This window comes from Polypterus senegalus, chromosome 5 (assembly GCF_016835505.1).
Source record: "Polypterus senegalus isolate Bchr_013 chromosome 5, ASM1683550v1, whole genome shotgun sequence".
NCBI lineage: Eukaryota > Metazoa > Chordata > Cladistia > Polypteriformes > Polypteridae > Polypterus > Polypterus senegalus.
In genome coordinates this window covers 169,892,536-169,916,933 of record NC_053158.1, presented here as the reverse complement: position 1 = coordinate 169,916,933, position 24,398 = coordinate 169,892,536, and the positions used below count along the sequence as shown (strand labels likewise).

Sequence of the window (24,398 nt, the reverse complement as noted above, 5' to 3'; positions counted from 1 at the left end):
CACGGGTTCGATCCTCCGCCCCTCCCTTTTGAGAAGTAAACTGTTCTTAGTCTTACTGTTTTAGAATAAAAACATACATTTGATTTCAGTCTGTAACAGCCGGTGCAATTTATGATCTTTGTAAAGGTTAGCCTTTTTTTTTTATTCACTTTTCACTCTCTCAGTCGCGTTCAGAATCAATCCATACAACCCCATCTGACACGGCTGTTTTCACTAAAGGCAGCTATAGCTCTGCAGTGTACCACGATGCATACTAACGCTTTTATTCAAGTGCACTTTTTCCATCGCCTTTTCCTGTAAGAAGCAGTGTACACACTTCTCTCTATGCTGTGGTTTCTATTACACACCTGAAAGAAAGAGACAATACATATGAACATATCCAGCATACAGCAACATGCGGGGACTGGCAGGAACACTCAATAAAACTGAATAAAAAGAAAATCAAGTGACGGTGAGATACGAAGAAGGCAGCTTCGCCAGCGTCTGTGTGTCAGAACCGGGTGGGGGGGCATTAGTATGCATCGTGGTACAGCACAGAGCTATAGCGCGTCTGTATTCTGTTTCTTTTGTACTCCAGGGCACGCAGAGGAGAGAATAGTAAAGAGCAGTAAGTTCGGCGCTATATGCAATCATCAGACACTCTCCATCTGCCCGTTGTTTTGTTATACTTTTCAATACTTTTTATACTGCTCAAACGGGCATGCTCAAAAAATACACGTGTAATGCCACGAAAAGTGCACGCAGACACTTCATTTCGCAAACAAAACAAGTGCACTTTTATTCAAAACTACCTGTATAACCGAAGAAAAAAGAAAGCAAGATACAGTAGGCGATTGATACGACATCTTGCATGGTGCAATGCTAAGAAGTGAAGATTTTCATTCCGTGCTATATAAAATCATCACATTCAAATATTAACAGTTCCACACACCCAAGGACCGTCCTTCCTACATTTACGCACGTGTACTTGTTGCCGTGTACACACCTCTCTGTGCTATGGTTTCTATTACACTGAATGAGCACCTGACACTGTACTTTCTTCCCTGGGGAAGGTCCGCATCAGAGAATTTCCAGTTCCTGCATAAATTCACACCCGATCTGACGCTGTTCGTTTTCAAATAATATTGCATTAGTGCGATTATATTTTCACATATATTGTCTTTCTTTCAGGTGTGTAATAGAAACCACAGCATAGAGAGAAGTGTGTACACTGCTTCTTACAGGAAAAGCGATGGAAAAAGTGCACTTGAATAAAAGTGCACTTTTGTTATACTTTTACACCAATATATGTTCCTGTGTTTGAACGACACGGGCAGATGGGGAGTGTCTGATGATTGCATATAGCGCCGAAGTTACTGGTCTTTACCATTCTTTCCTCTGCATGTCCTGGAGTACAAAAGAAAAAGCATACAGCAACATGCGGGGACTGGCAGGAACACTCAATAAAACTGAATAAAAAGAAAAGCAAGTGACGGTGAGATACGAAGAAGGCAGCTTCGCCAGCGTTTGTGTGTTAGAACCGGGGGGGTGGGGCGTTAGTATGTATCGTGGTACACTGCAGAGCTATAGCGCGTCTTTAGTGAAAACAGCCGTGTCAGATGGGGTTGTATGGATTGATTCTGAACGCGACTGAGAGAGTGAAAAGTGAATAAAAAAAAAAGCTAACCTTTACAAAGATCATAAATCGCACCGGCTGTTACAGACTCAATCAAATCAAATGTATGTTTTATTCTAAAACAGTAAGACTAAGAACAGTTTACTTCTCAAAAGGGAGGGGCGGAGGATCGAATCCGTGACCCCTTGATTCCCAAGCGGGGCTGTATCTATTGAATCACGGAGTCATTTATAGTAAACTGGTGTCAATGTGCATGTTAAGGCGGCTTTTCTTTCTGCAGTTATATGTTTGAATAAAAGTGCAATTGTGTTATTCTTGTGAAAATGTTTCTTTGCTATTTGGACTTCAGGCTTCATACATTATATAGTTTATGCCTACATTTTGTCATCTACTACTAGAATATAAAAAAAGTTTCTGTTTTAACAATGTGTTGACACAGATTACTGTAGAAACGGAACAGACATGAAATGCGTGTGTTCCAAACAACGATCTATTATTTCCACTCTAAAACTCCACTTCACTCCCAGATACTCAATCAAGGCATGAGCTGAGAGAAGTTCGTGCACATTCTAAATTGGTGGGGGGATGGAATAGCCGGCTGCTCCTAGCTTCTCTTTATCAGCACATTTAGAGAACAAAGGACGCTGGCGGAGAGGTGTGAAGGGATTTAAGAAGCAGTTTAAGGTGGGACGGAATTACGAGTTTTTTCGTAGGCTCTGGTAATTCTAGTGTTAAAGCATTACTTCATATTAAGTTCTTTTTATGCAGAACCTTTCTAAAACAAAAGGCCATTACACATAGCATTAATAAGAAAAGACAAGAAAATTGAAACCATGAAGTAACAGTAACAGCAAAAATGATAAAGATAAAGCAGAAACAAAAAAAAAATCATAAAAAAATATACAGAACATAAAAAAGAGGAAATCTATAGAAATTAAGTGTTAAGACAAAAAAGCATTTTTAGAAGAAAGGTTTTCAGTTCAGTTTTGCCTGAAGATGAGGAAGAGCAGTCTCAGGTGCATTCAGGTAAGAGTTTGAAAGCCATAGCACTGACAGGCTTGCCATCCCACACTGATAGATTAATCTGTTGGGCCATTAGCAGCCCTGTGTCTGAGGACCTAATTACACAAAGAAGGCTGTAAGGATGAAGGAGCTCAACTAGATAAACAAAAGCTAAACCGTGCAAAATTTCCAAGGTGGTAAGCAGATGTTTGTATATTATAAACAAGGAAACTACAGTAGTAGACAATGTAAATAATAAAGTGCAGTAATGATATACTATGTATGCTTCCTGTAAGTCTTGAACTGTATGTCTGAATTTTCAATCAACTGTAATGTAATGATTTCTTTACCCAGAGACCAGTAAATGGGGAATTACGATAATCAAATTGGGTGGTAATTAAACCAAGATCCAGTGTTTCTTATTATGGAAAAGGTTAAGACAAGCAATATTCTGGATCCTTTGGCCTCAATCTTGAATAACATGGGCAGGAATGAATTTGTATTTTCCAAGTGATATGAATTTCTGTTTATCAGTGGCATATAATGAGAACAAAGAAAACACAGTGCCAATAGTTCTGATTGAATAAAGAGGGAAGAGGAGTATGTTATGATTTATAGCATTAAAAGCAGGACAAAGGTCAAATAGAAGAATGTTGAACACACCAGTATCAGTAGACAGAAGGAGGCCACTAATGACACTCAGGAGATATATCTCAGTACTTCCAGACTGAAAAGGAAAGTTTGAAGCTGTGCAAGAACCATCCTTCCAACACCTTTGCTAAAGGTGCTGTAAATAAGTATATAGTTGTCAAGATTAGAAGAAATAAGACCAGGCTCTAAAGCAAAGCAGCATTAAGAAGTGCTGAAAACGTATCCAGCAAAAAGATGATAATTGGGAAATAAACAATAAAAGAAGACAGGTCGTCAAGCAAACAGCAGAGATTAAGCCAGATTCAAATAGCGTTAAGGTGGTTCATGAATTTGAGATTCAATTTAATGTAATCTATTGTTATTTTGAGTAGTATTAGTGCTTCAATGCACTTTGACACTGATTCAGGTCTGGTTGGTAGCCTGTGAGTATAATTTTTGTTATTTACATAAGTTTATTTAATCAGACTCTAGTGTCTTTCTGTGATTTGTAGGGGTTGGGGTACCTTTACCATAAGCTTGACCATCTGTCCTTAAGAGTCTTACTTTATATCTTGTATAAATCATTTTTGTATGAATAGTTTTGGGTTGTGGAACAAATCATCTGAGTTTCCATTACTTCTTATGGGGAAATTCGCTTTGATATACAAGCACATTTCCGGAAACGAATTATGCTCGCAATCCAAGGTTCCACTGTATATATTGTAACAGACTGAGGAGGAGACGGCACAAAGGTTTGGGGTTTTCCGGCCCCGTATATTGTCTAGAATCCACAATAAATGAAAAAAATATGGTCTGAGTCATAAACCAATAAACAGTTCATAAGCGTGACCCCAAGCATGGTGTCGGCGGCCATTTTAAAGAGGAGGAACCGGAAGTGGAGGAATGTTGGGAAGGAACCGTGAGGGAGGATGGGATCGCTGACGTCAGGGAAGATGGCGGAGGAAGGGCGGAAGTAGACGTAGTGAGGGCAAAACTGGCTTATGGCGGCGGAGTGTCTTTTTTCCTGTAAAGAAGCATAGGGAGAAAGTTAGTACCCCGCCAGCGAATGTCTTCCCAGGTGTGTCGAGATCCTTCCGCGGTCTCCAACTCGCGTGCATGACTATATATATATATATATATATATATATATATATATATATATATATATATATATATATATATATATATATATATATATTATCACATACGCATTAGGAGGCCGCTGGACTGATTCGAGAACACCTGGGAAAACATTCGCCGCCAGGGAATGGCGGGGGATTAACTTTCTCCCTCTGCTTCCTTGTAGAAAAAGAGACCTTCCAGCACCATAAGACCTGGTTTGACCGCAGTGCGAATAGGGGTCGATTTGGTAGGACCCCTGGAGCCCTCAACCCGTGGCCACAAATATATTCTAGTCATGGTGGATTATGCCACCCGGTACCCAGAGGCGGTTCCCCTGCGCTCCGCTAATACTAAAAGCATCGCACGGGAACTGGTTAATTTGTTTTCGCGTGGGCATACCCAAGGAGGTCCTCACGGACCAGGGTACGCCCTTTACATCGGATACGTTCAGGGAGGTGGCCAGATTACTGCAGATAAAGCACCTGAAAGCGTCTGTCTATCACCCGCAAACTGACGGGCTGGTGGAACGCTTTAACCAGACGCTTAAGCAGATGCTTCGCAAGGTAGTCAGCGGGACGGCAGGAACTGGGACCAGCTCCTCCCGCCGTGCTTTTGCTTACCGGGAGGTACCCCAGGCCTCTACTGGCTTCTCCCCGTTTGAACTGTTATATGGGCGACAACCCCGGGGAATCCTCGACATCCTAAAAGAAGGCTGGGAGGCCGAGGCCCTTCCTTCCTCTAACATTTTGGAGTACGTAGCGCAACTGCGCGACCGACTCACAAAGATCAGGCCCCTCCTAAAAGAGCATGTGACTCATGCGCAAGCAGCGCAGGCCCGGTGTTACAACCGTAACTCCGTCCTCAGGGAGTTCCGCCCGGGGGACCGAGTTATGGTGCTCGTCCCGACCTCCCACTCGAAGCTGCTCGCTCACTGGCAAGGGCCTTACGAGGTTAAGGAGAGAAAGGGCTGCGTCGACTATTTGGTGAAACAGCCCAACCGTCGACCGAGCGAGAGGATCTATCATGTCAACCTGTTAAAGCCCTGGAGAGATAGAGAGGAGCTTCCCAGCTCCCATAGGTCACTCTCCCTTTTCACGAACAACTGCCCTTAACCTCGAGAAGAGCTGACCCCAAGCAGCGGCAGGAGTTAGCCCAAACCTCCGAGCCATCCCGAGGTGGTGGCGAGTCACCCGGCGGACCTCGCTGATTGCCCACGATATAATCACGGACCCGGTGTAATCGTCCGGGAGAGGCCCTACAGACTCCGGAGGCAAAAGCCGCAGAGGTCGAACTGGAGGTGAAACGTATGTTGGACATGGACATAATTGAAGAGAGCCATAGTCCCTGGTCCAGCCCTATTGTCCTCGTCTCCAAGCCAGGCGGCTCCTGGAGGTTCTGTAACGACTTTAGGCGTCTGAATCAGATCTCCAAGTTCGATGCCTACCCCATGCCCCGCATTGACGACCTCCTTGAGCGGCTGGGTGCGGCTCGATATTTGACTACCCTTGACATGACAAAGGGTATTGGCAAATTCCTTTAACGGCATCCGCAAAGGAAAAACGGCCTTTAGCACCCCTAGCGGGCACTGGCAGTACAAGGTCCTCCCATTTGGGCTGCACGGGGCCCCGGCGACCTTCCAACGTCTGGTAGACAGAGTGCTGAAGCCCCATCAGTCCTATAGTGCCGCCTACCTGGATGACGTTGTCATCTATTCCGGCACCTGGGAGGAGCATCTATTGCAGGTCGCCGCTGTCCTCCGAACACTGGCTAAAGCCGGCCTCCGCATAAACCCCCGGAAGTGTTTTTTTGGATTAAAGGAGGCCAAATATTTGGGCTACCTCGTGGGACAAGGACAGGTGCGGCCACAGGGCTCCAAAGTTAAAGACATCTTAGAATGGCCCGTCCGAATACCAAGAAACAGGTGCAGGCTTTCTTGGGGCTTGCGGGTTACTACCGCCGGTTTGTTCCCCGCTTCTCCGAAAGAGCAGCACCCTTGACTAACCTGACAAAAAAGGGCGCTCCCCTCTGCGTGGTGTGGACCGACAAGGCAGAACGCGCGTTCAGTGACCTAAAGAAGGCCCTAACGTCGGCACCTGTGTTACGGACGCCCGATTTTGGGCTCCCGTTTATCCTCCAGACCGACGCTTCGGACACAGGCCTGGGCACCGTGCTGAGCCAAAGCGTCGATGGTGTCGAGCACCCTGTCATGTACCTTAGCCGGAAACTGATGGACCGGGAGACCGGTATGCGGCGGTGGAGAGGGAGGCCTTGGCCATTAAGTGGGCAGTGACCCACCTCCGCTACTACCTGCTGGGTCGCGAATTCGCTCTGGTGACTGATCACGCTGCACTTCAGTGGATGTCCCTGCACAAAGAGTGAATCCAGCGGGTCACTAGGTGGTTTCTGGACTTGCAGCCGTATAAGTTCACTGTCACTTATCGGCGGGCACCCTTCAGGCCAATGCCGATGCCCTCTCTCGTATTCACGACCTCTCGGTTAGGTCTGCCCGACCTGACGGTCCTGGGCTAAGGGGGATCGTGTCACGCACGCCATTAGGAGGCAGCGGACTGATTCGAGAACACCTGGGAAAACATTCGCCGCCAGGGAATGGCGGGGGATTAACTTTCTCCCTCTGCTTCCTTGTAGAAAAAGAGACCTTCCAGCACCATAGACCTGGTTTGACCGCAGTGCGGTACTTCCGCCCTTCCTCCGCCATCTTGCCCTGACGTCATCCTTCCCATCCTCCCTTGCGGTCCTTCCCAGCTTCCTCCACTTCCGGCTCCACCCCAATAAAATGGCCGCGACGCCAGGAGTCGGCGTCGCGTTATGAACTGTTTAGTTTATACTTTTGACCTTTTTTCTTGTGAGAAATTTTTGTTGTGTACAATATACGGGGCCGGAAAACCCCAACTCTTATTGCTGTCTCCTCGGTCCTTTACAATATATATATATATATATATATCCCTAATTGCTCCATGGGGCTTGTTCCTAACTAAAAGAATCACTTGCAGATCATCTAAACTCACTGTACTTTTAAGTACATAAATACCCTTGTATTCTCTCAAATTTGTAACTACACGTTGTTCCTGCCACTTTGGACCATGCCCCCATACAACCTCCTGATTCTGTGCTACATGTAGAATTTTCTTCCTATGATAGGACTGCCCTTTATAAAGTCTCAAAGTTCTCTCTAGTGGTCCATAGTATCCCTATATTTCCAAACCCATTTTTGTCCATCAAATGTAGCACAATCTCATATGTTCTACAGAAAACAGCAGTTTCTGCCATCTACTGATCCAGAGAAGGTTTTCTAGGCTTCTGTCAGACCAAAAAGGCATTACTGTTCCTTTGGTGTCCATGTTGTGATTAGTCTGTCAATTATTAACACAGGTGAAAGGAGGAATTCAGAATTTAAAATATGAACCTAACAGTGTGTCTGTCCTATGCCCAGTCCAAACTGCTAGATCCCACAGAAAAAAAACATACAGTACATTGTATGGAACACTATAAACTGATTCTATGTTTGTGATTCTGTGTGTCTAACAAGTCTGAAAGAGTCTGATGGAGTGCAATTCCATTCAGTGTTAGTTTTAGCCTTACACTAAATGCTCACAAAAATCCTGTACTAGAAAAAAAGGGATCGAGAAAATAAAAAGATGAATAAAAATTAATGACACTGAAGATTTATTTGTTGTGAAACTGAGAAAAACTTTAATTAGTTTATTTATATTTTAAGTATGCATCATGACTGGATATGAGCTTGCTGGTGCTTTATAATAGTATATTTCATCAGACTATGAAACAAATACATGACATATATTTTTAGGCATTGGTAACAACTGTAAATACATTAAACCAAATAAGATCAAAGTAGATTCAATTCATTTTTGAATTATATATATATATATATATTTATATATATATCATGCAAAATTTTCTAAAACCCAGAAAATTGCTCTTTGAAGTAAACATAAAGCTTAGCAGGTTTTACCAAGTCTTACAGGGAGAAATATGTGGTTTTCTTTGATTCTTTGAGAACAGCTCATTGTAACTGGTTCTGTTGTGCGACAGTAAATTGTCAATTAGTTCCATGAAGCAAGGGTATTACTATTAATTACTAATTTAGTAGCAAACAATATATAACATAAATATTGCTAAACTTGCACCACTCTGGTTGTATTTTCTCTGCATCTTAGTGAATGGCTCATTGCAACTATTCATTTGTTTGGTTTTAACTCTTAAAACCACCTTCACCTACATAACAGCAGACCTGTGCTACAAACTGTTTTCACATACCTGATACCACATTGCTAAATACTCTAAACAACAACTACAATGCCACCGGCACTACCATTTTGGGTGTGAAAAACTTTATGTTGCCTTATGTTGTTCAACTGTAGAAGCTGGATTTCAGAAATCCAATTACTATATAATGGCAGTGTAACATCTTTTTATTGTGTGCATACCAGTTAAAGTATAGTATATATGTTATGAAAAAAGTGTTGAAATCTTACTTTTTCAATCCCTGCACCTCTCTGGTACAGAACAAATTAGACACAAATCAAAGGTTTCTCAGTATTAACTAGTGTTTCTTAAAATATAGGATAGCCCAGAAAGTTGTTGTTAAATTTGTTTTTGTGCAAAGAAAGAAAAAGTCTTATATGAGGGCCCTGGAATTACAAAGAGCTCAACTAACAATTCACAACACTGTCACTGATTTCACAGTGCACATGTGTGGTAAAGTGAGGTCCATCGCTGTCTGGCATTTTTAATAAATAATTGCTATATTCACGTCTTCGTGTGGGGGGCGAATGTGGCAAGAAGTTCCTGTGTGCAATACAGGAGCGGACAGTCTTGCACTTGGTGTAGGATTGTCCACGACCCTAATTGATGCTGGGAGCTGCTGATTGCCCAGCTGTGCCATGTCCCCATTTTAAAAGGGAATTGCGAATGCAAGAGGGTGAATCAAGAATCGAGAAAAAGGGAGAAAGAAAGAGAGGGCAGATGGTGGAAAGAGCAATTGCGAGCAAGCAGAAGAAAGCAGGCTTGAAGGAGATAAGGCAGGTAGCTGAGAAGGACAGCCCCTTCAGCGGCACGAGAGGCTGACACCCGGGAGGCTGAAGGAGTGATCACTCTGGCTGAGCAACTTGGGGAGCCAGAGTAATGTGCACTAAAAGGAGCGACTCGCTGTGGAAGACCTGGAAGGCAGCTGGGGTTGAGAAGGCTTGGGAGGACAGCAACAATGTGAGCGCCATGGATGTTGGGGTCGTAAGCCTAGGTCCAGAGAGGGAGCCAGGCCATAGCAATGGCATGGTAGGGACCCGATCCTGGGGAAGGCCAGCTGCACGTGTTAGTAGGACGACTCTTCTGCTGCAAGGCCCGTATAGGATAGGAAGAGGAGATCATTAAGCGTCCTAAAATTCTTATTTGTGTTTACATGGTTCACAAACAAATATCACTGCAAATTAGTAGATGAGGACAAGTACAAAAGAAATCAAAATAAAAATGGCTTGGTTAGAATAAAAATGCCCTTTAAAATACCTTACCGTTGTCATGGTAGTATCATCTTTCATTGGTGTCAGGCCTTCAAAGACACGAAGGCTATAGAAGCCAACGACAGAAGACACCATTAGATAGCTGTGTGAATCGGGAAAATTAAGTAAAATACTACTAAACCAGCAGAATATCACAATTCTCATCTCTTACATATATTATTATTTTCCACCTACATGTAACTTTGTTCAACAAAACCCAAAATAACTAAAGTGAACACACAAAAAAATTAAGAGGTCAAACTGTTGCTGCTAAATATATCAGCTCAGAAATGATTAGCTTTCAACTTTAATAATTTTCCTTTGAGAATGTAAAAAGAACACAAAATATATTTAGTTCACATTCAGTATAAATAATACCAACAAAGTGGAAACATTTTCAGTGAAATTTTAGCATTTTAAAAATATACCTGTCATGTTCTCATCAACAGTGACTACAGTATATTTAGGCACCACAAACAACTACACTATATGCATGGTGACAGTAGTGATTTGTGGCCTGGGGAGGGAAGATCACTGTTTTTTTTTTTTAATTATTGTCTATTACAAAATAGAATGTTTATGGCATATATCCAAAGGCATTGCGATCTTTGGCCGGCTTGTCATCCCGGCCAATACCCCCAGGCCGCCAGATGGAACCCTCCCTGCAGTATGGAGGTGCCCCGAAGACCAGCAGGGAGTCATGGACTATGTAGTTTTTATACAAGACTCTGCTGGATACCACAGGGGCCGCAAGAGGGAACTGCAGGGAGGACCAAAGACTTATTTGTGCCCGGAAGTTCGTCAAAGGAAGAGCGGCGGGCTTCCGGGGTGAAGGAAAGAACTTTCACCTGACCCGGAAGTGATACATGATCACATGGACTGGGATTGGGAACACTTCCGGGTCAGGGAATATAAAAGGACTGCGAGAGCTCCCAGACGGTGAGCTGAGCTGGGTGGAAGGGTGGCAACACGTCTGGGAGTAGGAGGATTGGATTATTGTGTTTATTATTGTGACTAGCAAAATACCCGCGCTTCGCAGCGGAGAAGTAGTGTGTTAAAGAAGCAATGAAAAGAAAAGGAAACATTTTGAAAATAACGTAACCTGATTGTCAATGTAATTGTTTTGTCACTGTTGTGAGTGATGAGTGTTGTTGTCATATATATATATATATTTACACACACACACATAAACATATATATATATATATACATATCTATACATATACACATATATACATACATATATATCTACATATATACACACACATATATACACACATATACATACATACACACACATATATACACACAAATACATATATATATATATATATATATACATACATACACACACACATATATAAACATATATATACATATACATACATATCTACATATATACACACACAGCTATTTCAGATCAGTGCAATACGCTGTTTGTTAAAACGTTGACTCCGCTTTACGCAATAACAAATCAAATCATTCAGTTGTCTTTGCTCATATGTCATTTTAGAGCTGGACGCCTGGCATCTTTTTTTGGCCACAAGTTCGCTTCTGTTTGGTGTGAGGTTCTGTGTTGTGGAGATTCTCAGGATGGATTGCAGGTGCTCATCAGTGAGGCGACTCCTGTGTGCTGTTTTGTTAGTCTTTATCACTGAGAAGAGCTTCTCACACAGATATGTGCTACCAAACATGCACAAGGTTCGAGCCGCATGTAGACGGACTTTTTTTGTTCTTCAAAGTCACCAAAGCGCCGGCAAACTCAGTGCTAATAACTCTATTTCGCAAGCGCTGCATTATGGGATCTGTAGTTTATTGTGTTACCAGCGCTTCATATACCCGGCTTTAATAACAATAATACAGTATATAAAATGATCTCGGGCGGATATAATTACACGGGCGGATGTGGCCCGCGCCCTTGAGTTTGACACATATGGACTAAATAGAACTTGAAAAGATATGTTTTTCAAATGTGATCGCGCAATTCAGATAGAGTTGACGCAAGACTACAGCCTGCATGCCTCAATGAGTCATCCTCCCTCGCTCTTACTTTTTACCGTTCATCTAATGAATACACTGAGTATGGCTTTACCAAAACAATCATTGATGGCTAATAAAGTATCCATTATTCGAGTATGTAGAGCGGATATATATATATACATATATATATATATATACCCGTGATCGCAGGAGAAGTAGTGTGTTAAAAAGGTAGAAAAGAAAAGGGAACATTTTAAAAATAACGTAACATGACTGTCAATATACAGTATTTGTTTTGTGAGTGTTACTGAGTGTTGCTGTCATCAAGGATTTGATTATCATTATTTCTTTCAATCAGGTTCGTATTTGTAGGATGTGTTGTGTTCAAGTTACATTCCGTGTTTGTCAATCGCTGTAAAGATGACAGGTTTGATTCATCGATTCGTTTCTTACTGCATCAATAAACAGCTCGTCTTCTTCTTTATCTGAGACCTGACACACTGCATGCACGCTTTTTACACTGTCTTCCTTTAGCGGGACATTGACTTTTTCCACCGTGTGCTTTGTTTCCACAGTAGCTGCATTTATGAATATGCTTATCAGACGCTTCATATTTTTTGCTGCCTTTTCAATTGTGTAATTCGGTTTTGTTCAGCTCTTTGGAACTGTTGCTTTTTATCTGTGCACTGCGCCAGTTCACGTGAGTCACTCGGTGTACTTGCATCGAAGGTTCCCAGCTGTGCTGGTGCCATCTCGTGCTATGTCCATGGCTGTATTTAATGTTACCTTAGTCCTGGCACTTAAAACTTTCTCTTGTAGTTTTGCCGAGTTTGTGTCAAACACCACCCTGACCATCTCATCTTCCTCTCCATAAGCACAGTCCTTCACCCGTGAATATTTACCCATGGCAGTTTGCTATTGGATTGCCGCTGACGGACGACCTTATATGGGCAGGCACTAAATTACAAACGCCATCGGCAGCCTGTCTATGAACTTAATTTAAAGTGTAGGTTTACATCGTGCTTTGTTTCCGAAGTAGCAGAACTCATCAATATGGTTGTATATGTCACTCGCTCGCTTCTTATTGTTTCGCTGCCTTCTCAATTATATAATGCATGTTTTCTTGAGCGCTTTTTTGAGGTCTTCCTGGTTTTCTATGTACTGCGTGATTACGTGGGAGGCGTGATGATGTCACACGAAACTCCGCCCCCACGGCGTTGAAGCTCATCTCCATTACAGTAAATGGAGAAAAACTGCTTCCAGTTATGACCATTACGCGTAGAATTTCGATATAAAACCTGCCCAACTTTTGTAAGGAAGCTGTAAGGAATGAACCTGCCAAATTTCAGCCTTCCACCCACACGGGAAGTTGGAGAATTAGTGATGAGTCAGTGAGTGAGTGAGTGAGTGAGGGCTTTGCCTTTTATTAGTATAGATTATTGATTATTATATGAGTATTGTGGAGGAGAGGGTGCTTTGTGCACTGTGGCGATTAAATAAAGTCAACGATTGGACTTTTACCTGGTGTCTGGAATCGTGGATGGTGGTTCAAGGGAGCTATAGCGCCCCCTTATCTGCCACATCATTAATAAAAACATTATGTTCAAAAGCTTCAGGTGTTAATTCAATGTACTATTAAACTCAAAATCTGCTTTAAATTAAAAATTGATCCTTTGTAATGTACTAAATGGAAAACAATGTCAATATTAAGGTCTGAATAAAAACACTGTTTCAATAAAATATAAACTAATAATTTCTTACTACTTTTAGTACAAGACTGAAAGATTGAAAACAAAGGAAAAGTCTAAATTTTAGTGGAAAGACTACTATAGACATTTTAACTTGGAAAAACTTGCAAGACTTAGTTGCAATATAAATAAAAACTAAACAACTCCTTGAATTACAAGCAATTTGAAAACTTTAGCTAATTTCAATATATATACCTGAGAGTGAATGAAAAGAAGCCAAGATTGAGGTAACAAGAACTGTTCAGATATATGCAGAAGTCTTAAATAAGTGGAAATGAAAAAGATAACCAGTGAAACATAATTTATGAGCTTTTGTGCAAACATTTAATGACATCTAGTTTAGTTCTGCAAAAAAACTAAGGTATGCTGCCAAAAAAAGGGATACAAAATCAGAAAGATTTCAAGGGCTGCTCCAACAAATCCAAATGTGAATAATGATGAGCTCCCTATTCCTTGCTCCTGAAAAGAAAAACAAAATCAAAGAACTGTTAATGATGCATGCTATTAAAGCTGCTACTGTGAACAATGTAAGACTTAAACGCAGATTAAGGATTAAGAACAACAAAGAAATGACAGTCATTAAAAAATAGAAAAAATGAAAACAAAGTTTGCAGTAGGAGTCAAGATAATTAATAAATTATCCTAATGTACAAAACATGTATCTAAACCTTGAAAGAAATTAGCTGCCTAGATAGAAATTCAAACACATAACTCTTATTTTTAAAGAAAAAATGTTAACTCATTATAAATATTCAAATAATTCATTAGCTATTAAAAACCAAAGTCAGCTTCAAAAATAATAAAACACATATAATGAGATGAGGCAAATATTTGTTACACAGCCAAATTACAAATAGTTCCTTATTAACGATTTGTAAGTTTTAAAGGGTATAATTGCAAAACTAAATAAAGATGCACTACAGACGTTCAATTAACTACAATTCCAGAGTTTTAAGCCTTTATGATTGTTCTGGTGAAACCAAAAGAGATAAATCTTTTGAATAAGTGTCATTATGCCATGAGTTGGGGGACGCTTTATTCCTATGACACTTTAAATGGGTGACTGTTATGTATATTTCATGTAGTTGACTAAAATCCATACTTCAGACTTAATGTTTTTTTTTTTTACATGGAGATTGCAATCTGTACATCTCCTAAATACCAAACTTTAATTGTTGTAAGTGAAGATGAAAAAGTACTGAAATACAGACTCAGTTTAATTTATTCTTACATACAGTGCATCCATAAAGTATTCACAGCGCATCACTTTTTCCACATTTTGTTATGTTACAGCCTTATTCCAAAATGTATTAAATTCATTTTTTTCATCAGAATTCCACACTGCAGCACAGTTTTAAAATACTTTTGCACAAAGGGAAGCATACACAGAGTAAGAAGTACTAGACTCCTCCTCCTTTTTCATAAGATCTTGTTGTGCAGAATGAGAAATACAGTTATGCAAAGGATTTAACACCCCTAGGCAAATAAAGCAATTTGTTGATTTTCTAATGAGAAAAAGAAAAAAAACTCAGCCACTAAGGACAGCAGAGTTATCTTTTAAAATTATAATATACAATTAATATATCTTTGATGAATATAATAAACTGGAAGAAAAGTAAGACACAAAATGCAGCATAGCAGAGATCTGGATGGCATTACAAATGATCCAGTACTGTAGTGTTACTTTTTTGGAACCAAGAGTTGTGGTTTTATGAAACAAAAAACTGAACTGTTTGACTACAATCATCAAAGGTAGTCTATGTTTGGATTAAAAAGGAAAAGTACTTGGGGGAAAAAAAAAACACCTCGCTAACTCTTAACAATGGGAATGGACCTATTATGATTTTAGGCTTGTGTGGAAAACTGTCACAAGAAAAAGTGTGTGTAGAGGGAAGAATGGATTCTGCTAAGTATCGACATATCTTGGGAGCTAGTGTACCACAGCAAATGAAGAAGCTGAAGCTGAATAGAGATTACATATCATAACAATCTACTTCAAGAAACAATAATTAAGGTGTTGGAATGGCCTTCACAGTCCTAAGACATGAATATTAATGGAAATCTATATGTGCATCTCAAACATGCAGCATGTCTAAATGACTCAATATTAAAAAAAAGACATATTCTGCAAGGAAGAGGGTAAAAATTAATGAAGCAAATATAGTACTAAGGTGTTGTACCGTGTTATCCATTATGGATGTAATAAGAAGTCAAGCAAAATAACACTTCTTTTAGTTAGCCAATAAAATGTGTCATTTTTCTTGACTTCTTATTGAAGCAAGTATACAAAGATTTTTAGTTGGCAAAAAGAATTACTTGGAGGCTATGACCCAATGGAGAGTTACTGATTACTTGCTGACAGGATGCCCACATGTTAGCACCTGCCGCATTTTATGTTTTAGTTTATGTTTTAGATTGCTGAAGAAGATGGGTCATTACATATTTCAAACACATGAGGATATGACTCCATCTAAAGTCTTAAAAAACACTCCTTTTGATATACATCCCTATTTATACAATGAAGTGCTTTGGAACTATACAAATTACTTGTTTTAGCTACATTATTAATTGTTATTTTGTTATTTTGTTTTTGAGTTTTTTTTTTTAACCTGCGTAATGCACAGCAAAGCAGAATTAAAATACAATAACATTTGAATTTACATTTGCAATTTTGTGTAATAATAAAGTCTAAATAAGAATATTTAAGTGAAATGCTGTAAGAAAACTGTAAAGATATAATATTACAAGTTTATTTTAAATCCAAAACAATCTTTACCAAATCATCCATTATCTGTAACATAAGTTAAAAGTGATCAGTCAAGGACAGAAACAGCAGCATATCATCTGTACTTTAGGAATTCTTTTGATCTAAGCTTCTCCAGAATACCTCAATACCACTGTACTAAAATGTCCATAAATAGCACAGGAGAAAAGAAGAGCTGAAAGTATCTGTGTGTTTTAGTGGGAAAGACAGCAAAAACCACTGAGTTTATATAAGGTTTCTTATGTAAGCATAGTGTAACAATTTGGAATCATGCATATGCCAAAGGGAGAAGAAAAATGACAACTGCAAACTGTTTCAATCAATAAACATGGCAATCTCAACTATAACAAACCAATGCCTTCTTTGACTTCTATAGCTATTAACAACTTCAAAAACATCTTAATGATGAAAACAGTTTTGGAAAACTGTTTAACATTTACATAAAGGAACCCTGTCATTTCTGCCCTGCACCCTATGCTTGCTGGGATAAGAGCCAGATTCCCAGCAACCCTGCTCAGTATACAACAGGCTTGGAAGCGGATGGATGGATTTACAAAAGGGTTGCTTGCTGCAGTTTAATGATTAGCAGTAAGACCTGCCAATGAAACATTGTTTTTAAAAGGGAACATTTATAGGAGTATTCAACATATTATTGGTTGAATGCTGGACTTCTTTCTATAAAGATGATTTTTCACCAGTGTGATGTCACTTGTGGACTTATTTGCAAATACGTTATTTTCCTTTTCGGTTCAATTTTCCTGTCTGAACTATGATTGGAAAGCATAGGAAAATAATTAAATTACATTTGTTTTAATTAAGGCCTGTATCATAAAAAAAAACAAAACATTAATTTTTATGAGAACAGGTGTTTCAGTCCAACATAACTCATCAATTCCCATCTCATATCTTGATTCCTATCATGTATCTATTGTAAAATATCATAAAGCTGAGATCTACAAGTACATATTCCTAAATAGTATACTTTTACATACTAATTCCATCTATGCTCCCATGTTCTAATTAAAGAACTCATTTCAAAGTAATAAATGGTATTCAAGGCTCCCTCAATCTTTGCTTGAAGCTCACATCACCAAGCTCTAGAGCCTCTACAATTTAGAAAAAAAATCAGCAACTATTTTGTTTTGGTAACATACTGATTCATTTCTTTGATCACAATATACAACAACAAAAGGCAAAACAGACCTCTTCCATGAAATATGCTCTATTTAAATGGTAAAGACACAATGCTCACAGAAAGTAATATCCTTATTAAAGATATCAGATACCAACAGTATAACTAGATAGATTATTCTGGGCAAAGAACAAACTTTGACATTGTTCCTGTTAGGCTGTAGACAACAGTTGTAAGTAGAGAATCCATTGCAAAATAGGTAACATCTTAGACTCAAAGCCTTCAATTCAGTCTAACTATGCTTTTTTGATATGCTAGACAGTGTGTGAATTGCTAAGAAAACAGAGAAACAAGTAAGGTTAAGATGGTTATCAAATGGGTAGCTCTATTGATTTGCTAAAGAGGACATATTAGACATATGACAGGAGATCAGAGCAATGGAATGCATCCAGCTCTTTAAACATATAACAATTTACTAAACAACACTGTCAAAGAGCTGACACAGCTAATGACATGTGTAATTTGGGGGATTTTCTCAGTTCATCCGTGCCAAAAAATATGGTTTAAATAAAATAAATGGAATGTGCTGCAAAACACCACACAAAAAGAAAATTAGAAAAAAGATAGGGTGAAAAGAGACCCAAATAAGATCTTAATTGTTATGCTCTAATAAAAAATTCAAATACGCCATTGATATTAAGTCAAAAAATTAAATATGATGCTGTAAAAAAAAAGTTTAATCAATTTCTATAAGTAATTTTTCTGCTTATGTTGTTTTTCTTTTTTTGTATATTGTATTTGTATTTACTGTATACAGCACAGGGTTCATAATGTAAGAAAAATTGAAATAGCACTTTTCAGATTATAGCAAAATATGTGGTATGAACATCAAGCATACATATTATAATACATTATTACATACATTATTTTTAACAAGTAGTTATAAATTATAATTTAACTTAATGCAATACTGGGATTATTCTAACATACATGCAGAGACATCATACATTAAGGGTTAGGAATGTGAATTTGGAAACATACAAATAAAATGTTTTATTAAATTACAGAAATGCAAACTCTAAACATAACCTTAAATTACGTTTAATTGGCATACCATTTTCATTTAGAGCACTGATAAAACTAGAAAATGTAACAAATCATTATGCAAGACATAATATTAACTGAAAATAATTACTACAAAATTGCTTACCAAAAAATTTAAAATCTTATACTAGATATACCCACAAAAAAGTATGGCTATAAGAAAGTTAACTAAAAAACAGAAATTTAAATTGTTGGAACTGTTTGAATCTATGTCATATTTATGCAACATGTGCAAGGACCTGCTTGGAATTTATTACGTCTATAAATAACACTGTAGAGCAAAAAAAATACTGTAGTTGGACAGAGAATCTAGGTATTCATTGAAAAGGCACTGGCATTTTTAGAAAAGAAATTCCAGTTGGACCACATAGACCTGGGAGACACTGTCAGATGGCGTGGAGCCATCTTAAGTGGTCAGGCACAGGGTGTGTGTGTGTGCACGAGTTCGTGTGTGTATTATTTGAAAAGGAGAGACAGATGATCAAGTGCTTAAAGACTGACATATACTATATTCATGCCTTTCCTTAAATACATTGGTCTGGGTAATGAGCTGCCACCAAGTCGCAGGAAGCATACTGACTTGGATTGGCTCATGGGGTTGGGTAAAATGAGTACAGATGGTGTTGGCTCTAACCACAAGTGAGAAGAATGAGACTGAGCCAGTGGTGATAATGTACAGATGGTGGCCACAGCAGGATAAAGATCATTAGAGCCTCATGGAAGCAGCAGTGGAAGATTGGAGCTGCAGCAGTGGCATTGCAAAAAAGCTGAGGAAGTAAAATCATGTGTGACAATGAGTGAGAGACATGGTATCAAACAAATAATATCATAAAAAACGCACAAAATAAAGATCTCTTTAAATATTAGTTTGTCATACTGTACATCCACCAAATGCCAGGATAAAAAGATATCAATATCAAATATATATAGTGTATATCTTAAAAAGCAGAAACTAAAATGAAAATAACTTTTGTTTAATACTATATGTAAGTAATAGACTTTACTCATGATAATGACAACTACTACTCCAAATTAGCAAGATGTGCAAGTTTCTTTAAATTGTGCAAAAAAAAAAAAAATATCAATCAATGGGTTACTTAATAGGGCTCTAACCTTCAAGCCCAAAGATGGAACTGAAAACTTCAAGCTCCACACGCACACAGATAACACTGCTTGGCCAAAGGCCTGGTCCAGCAATCCAGAAACAGGCTAGTGGTACCAGGCACAAACAAAATTTCACATACTCCAAAGAAACATTTTTCTAAATAAAAAATTGCATGGAGCATATCATAGAAAATTAAATAAATAACTTTTAAGGCAAGTTGAGTTTGCTACAGACACTTTAAAAAATAAATTATTGAGGAGAGTTTACCACTTCTTTAACTAAGTGTACAACAATGCCATCTTATGGGCAAGGGGAAAGAAATGCCACACCTGTCCTTAATGCAAAAACACCATTGTTAAAAAGTAACATAAGGAAATAGGGAATAAGGAAATCAATAAAATTGTGTATTAACTACATATTTTTACAACCATATTAATGTATTTCATTCACAAAATAACAATAAATCTTTTTGACAAATATAAATATTATGGTGATTTAATTATGGTGTAAAGGAAAGACTGGAAAAAATGAATCATAAAAGTGTCCAATTAAGTAATTGAGAGGTATCAAAGAAACATTTTATTGTAAAAGTTGAAATATTCTTTTATTGGGGAAAAACAAATTGTTAGATTTGAATTTTCAATAAAGGCTTAGTCTAGATTGTATTTCAAAAACTAAAAAGTTCACAGATTTGAAATATACAGTACATATGTTAACATTTTGTAACATATGATTGGTATTAGATAGACTGTGTTTAGAATGCACCATATGTCCAGTAGTTTCAGCTAAACAGATAATACTTTAATTCATAAACTCCGTTCATAAGCTGTTAGAAAATTAACACTGCTATTGATCACACTTTTTTCAGATTTGTCCTTAAATTAACCAGATCAATCAATACATAAAATCTAGATTTCAATCAATCAATCTGTGAAATCAGACATTAAAGGGATCCACACCAAACATCTCTCCATATTTTTGACATTTCAAACCACAATTATGCAGTCCCTTGAAGCAATGCACTCAACTATGGCCTTGTTTGTCTCTTACCTTTGATCCTTTTGGCATTGCAGTCTCGTCAACTAACAAGTACAGGATGTTGAGAGCGACAAGAAAGACAGAGATTGCCTGCAAAACAAATATATCAAGTTATATCAAGGGAATGTTAAAATCATATGAGCAAGCACCAACCTGATTTACATCTGATCTACTGTAAAAATGATCTATAAGTGGAAAGACAATTTAGTTATTCTTACTTCTAGCAAATGGCTTATACTAAAAAATTTAGCATATCAGGAATTTTCACTGTGTTCCTAAAACATACTAACGGTCACAAAGTTAAATTTGTATTTAATTTTTTATTATTAGCACTTTAAATGTTAATAAAATGTTAAGACAATGAAATATATATGTATCACTGCTTTGGAAAATACAGTTTAAAATATAGTTTAAATAATAATGGCGACTACCAACCACACTGCTCAATTATAAGTGAAAATGTCATAAATGATAACTACCAGAGTCCAGATAAAAGTTTGTATTAGTATTTTCAGTCAAATGTAATTAAATATAGCTTCCTCAATTTTGGAGCGAAATAATAAATCACAACTCATTTATCCATCCAACTAGCCATTATTGAAACTGCCTAAATCATTTCAGGGGGATGGATCCAAGTTCATTAACTTTCAAACACAAGGCAGGAACCAGATCTAACTGAGGGGCCAGTTTATCACATGATACACTGTGGACTGCACACTTTCTCATATGTATCCAATTTACCAAACATGTGTCTTTAGGATGCGAGAGGAAAATCAAGAGTATAAAAGGAAAAAATCATTACAGACACAAGGAGTATGCTCAAACTCCACACAGACAGCACATGGAGACGGATCTGAACCTAGGAATATGGAGCTATAAGGTTAAAATAACCACTCTGCTATTTTAAGTTATCCCAATTCTATGTAACTAATCGTAGTGGCTAGATTATGTCTGTCCATGCTTTAGTCTATTGTGTGAGGTAGTGTCTAAACAATTGCAATGCACTGCTAAACCTTTCAATTCTGGTGGATCAACACATTCAGTTTTCCTTGCTTATTATAAGGTACATATATAGGCACTAATTAACCTGATCTTTAGATTTCTAGAGTTTGAGGGGAAATCTTGAGTACACAGAGAAACACCTATATGAACACAAGAACAATGTGCATACTCCATACTTCAATTTAAGACTTCACTGGAATCATTAGTCCTCTGACCACTGAGGTAAATATTGTTAATGGGTCATTACTAAAAATATTACATAGAAGATATAGAGGATAAAAGATGAAAGTTGCAAAACTTTACATTTTCTTGCATATGGGTTTATTAGACATAGCCCAGTGTAGGCTGTAAAGCATATTATTAAATCAAGTTTACCATAAGATATTAATTTTTACATTTCAGCAATAAAAAAACAGCAACATGCCACTTACTGTTCCTGCGAGTAATATTACCATGACCACAGGATATGCCAAATTCTTTTCCCATACTGATGCTTTTTTGCGTCTCTCTGAACACAGATCCATAAAAAAAAAAAAAAATTAAAAAATTAAGAATAATGGAAAACTAGCGAAAAAAAATTTCCAATTAATAAACTGTGAGAAATACATGTTTTAGTGTAAATGAACCTGAATGAAATTGGTATTAAAATTGCTTATAAACATTTATTACAAGTGGCTCACCCAATGGCCTTCATAACACCTGAGGCAGTGAAGTCAATTGTAAACATCTGAGAATAATCCTAATTATGTATTCCACTGTGATGAGAATAAGTACTGGACAATTTAACTAAAAAGTAAATTAAGGTAGAATAAAACTAGTGATCCTTTGATATTATCACAATCTCAGTTTATTTCTATGTTCAGTAGCTGTTTTTTTTGGTGGAGATAGTTTAGACTTCTACTTACCTTTCAGAAAATTAAATGGAGGCTGAGTAGAATTTAAATTAGTAAAGTACCTTTTACTAGTCTTACACAGCATGTTTTAAATCATTGAGTTCCTGTATAGCAAACATCGGGGATTTTGTCAGGAAGCATTTTTTTGAATACTGGTAACAAAGATGAGTAGGTCAGTTCTTAAACTTACTGAAGCCAAGACATTACCTTCATCATGCTTCACTGATTAAAAAAAATATCTACAATTTGTTTTTTTCTCCATACTTTCATTGTGTTAGAGGTTTACCTTTATATCAGTCACCTATAACACTTTTGCCTCACCTTGTAGTTTTTTATTAAATTCTAATATGGCCTTACTATTTTTTTTTCTGCAGATGAAAGATTTCCATATTGCATCTACAGAATTCTGGATGCTTAGATTTTACATCACCTAGATGCAAATACATCATCAATGTGTCTGTGCCTCCCATCTTACCAGTCTGATGATTATTATTATTGTTTCCATTATTATTTATGTTGTAGCCTCTAATGTTTACTACCCTCACCCCACCATGTTCATGATTAGTTGTACCAATTCTGTCCACTGCTAGTACTGTTTTGGTTTTGTGTACCAAAGGTAATGCTCTGATAAAGCTTAGAAGCACCTGAGTGTAACATGTTATATACAGGTGGATAAGTCTATGGTGTCCTGGATAATGGACTATCTGTCAGGCAGACCACACAGTTTGTGAGACTCAAAGTCTGTGTTTCAGATACAGTTGTGTGCAACACTATAGCACCACAAGGAACAGTCCTGCCTCCTTTTCCGTTCACTCTGTACACAACCGACTACAAATATTATACCATGTCATGTCACTTGCAGAAATTCTCAAGATGATTCAGCTCTTATGGGGTGTATTAATAAAGAAGATGAATATAGTTCTTTCTGCAAAGGGAATTGTCTCCATTTTTCACATCAGCAAAACCAAGGAACTGGTTATTGACTTTCGGTACACCAAAGAACCTCTATGTCTAGTCACTATTCAAAGAGTGGATATAGAAGTGTTCCACATTAATGACATGTTAGACTAGTCTTGGAAAACAGAGGAACTATATCAGAAAAGGCAAAACAAAATATTTTTCCTTAGGAGACTGCGTTCCTTCATTGTGGAAAGTGACATCCTTCACATCTAATATAACTCTGTGATGCCCAGTTTGATTTTCTAAACTGTGGTGTGCTGGGCTGGTAACATCACTTCAAGAGAGGCCCACCAAATCAACATGCTAATTAAAAGGGCAAGCTCAGTTACAGGAAGCACTCTGGAACCCCTAGAGGTAGTAGTGGAGGAGAAAATTAAAACAAAACTGAGTGCCATTATGAACAATGCTACATACCCCCTCTATGACACACTAACACAGAGTACCTTCAGCCAAAAAATCATTCAGCAGAATAAACGCTACTGGGTATTTTTTATGCCAACTGCAATATGTCTGCATAATGCCTCACTGTGACTGTGACAGCCAAGACAGATCTTGCTTTATACTCATTCTGGTGTATGCTCAGACCAAAGCGTGTATATTTATTTATTTATTTATTTAAAGAGCTTCTGTAAAAAGCCAAACTTCTCTCCTGGGGCAAATACAGTTCTATCTATTGTCACACACGCATGATTAGGGGACAACTAAAGGGCTTGAATAAAAGTAATTCCACGCCTGACCAGGGGGCGGCGAAGTGCTCTGATTCTCTCTC

The 24,398-nt window shown here is 38.1% G+C and overlaps 1 protein-coding gene across 2 annotated transcripts in view; it reads right to left on the bottom strand.

Moving 5' to 3' along the window:
- The window catches only part of lmbr1 (limb development membrane protein 1), a 167,836-nt gene that overhangs the window by 16,014 nt on the left and 127,424 nt on the right, over positions 1 to 24,398 (bottom strand). For both annotated transcript variants that reach the window (XM_039753618.1, XM_039753619.1), the window contains 4 exons: positions 22,208 to 22,284; positions 20,787 to 20,864; positions 14,017 to 14,090; positions 9,916 to 10,006 (listed from right to left, as the gene is read on the bottom strand). In XM_039753618.1, the coding sequence (XP_039609552.1) occupies positions 9,916 to 10,006; positions 14,017 to 14,090; positions 20,787 to 20,864; positions 22,208 to 22,284 (320 nt within the window). The remainder of the gene's footprint in view (positions 1 to 9,915; positions 10,007 to 14,016; positions 14,091 to 20,786; positions 20,865 to 22,207; positions 22,285 to 24,398) is intronic.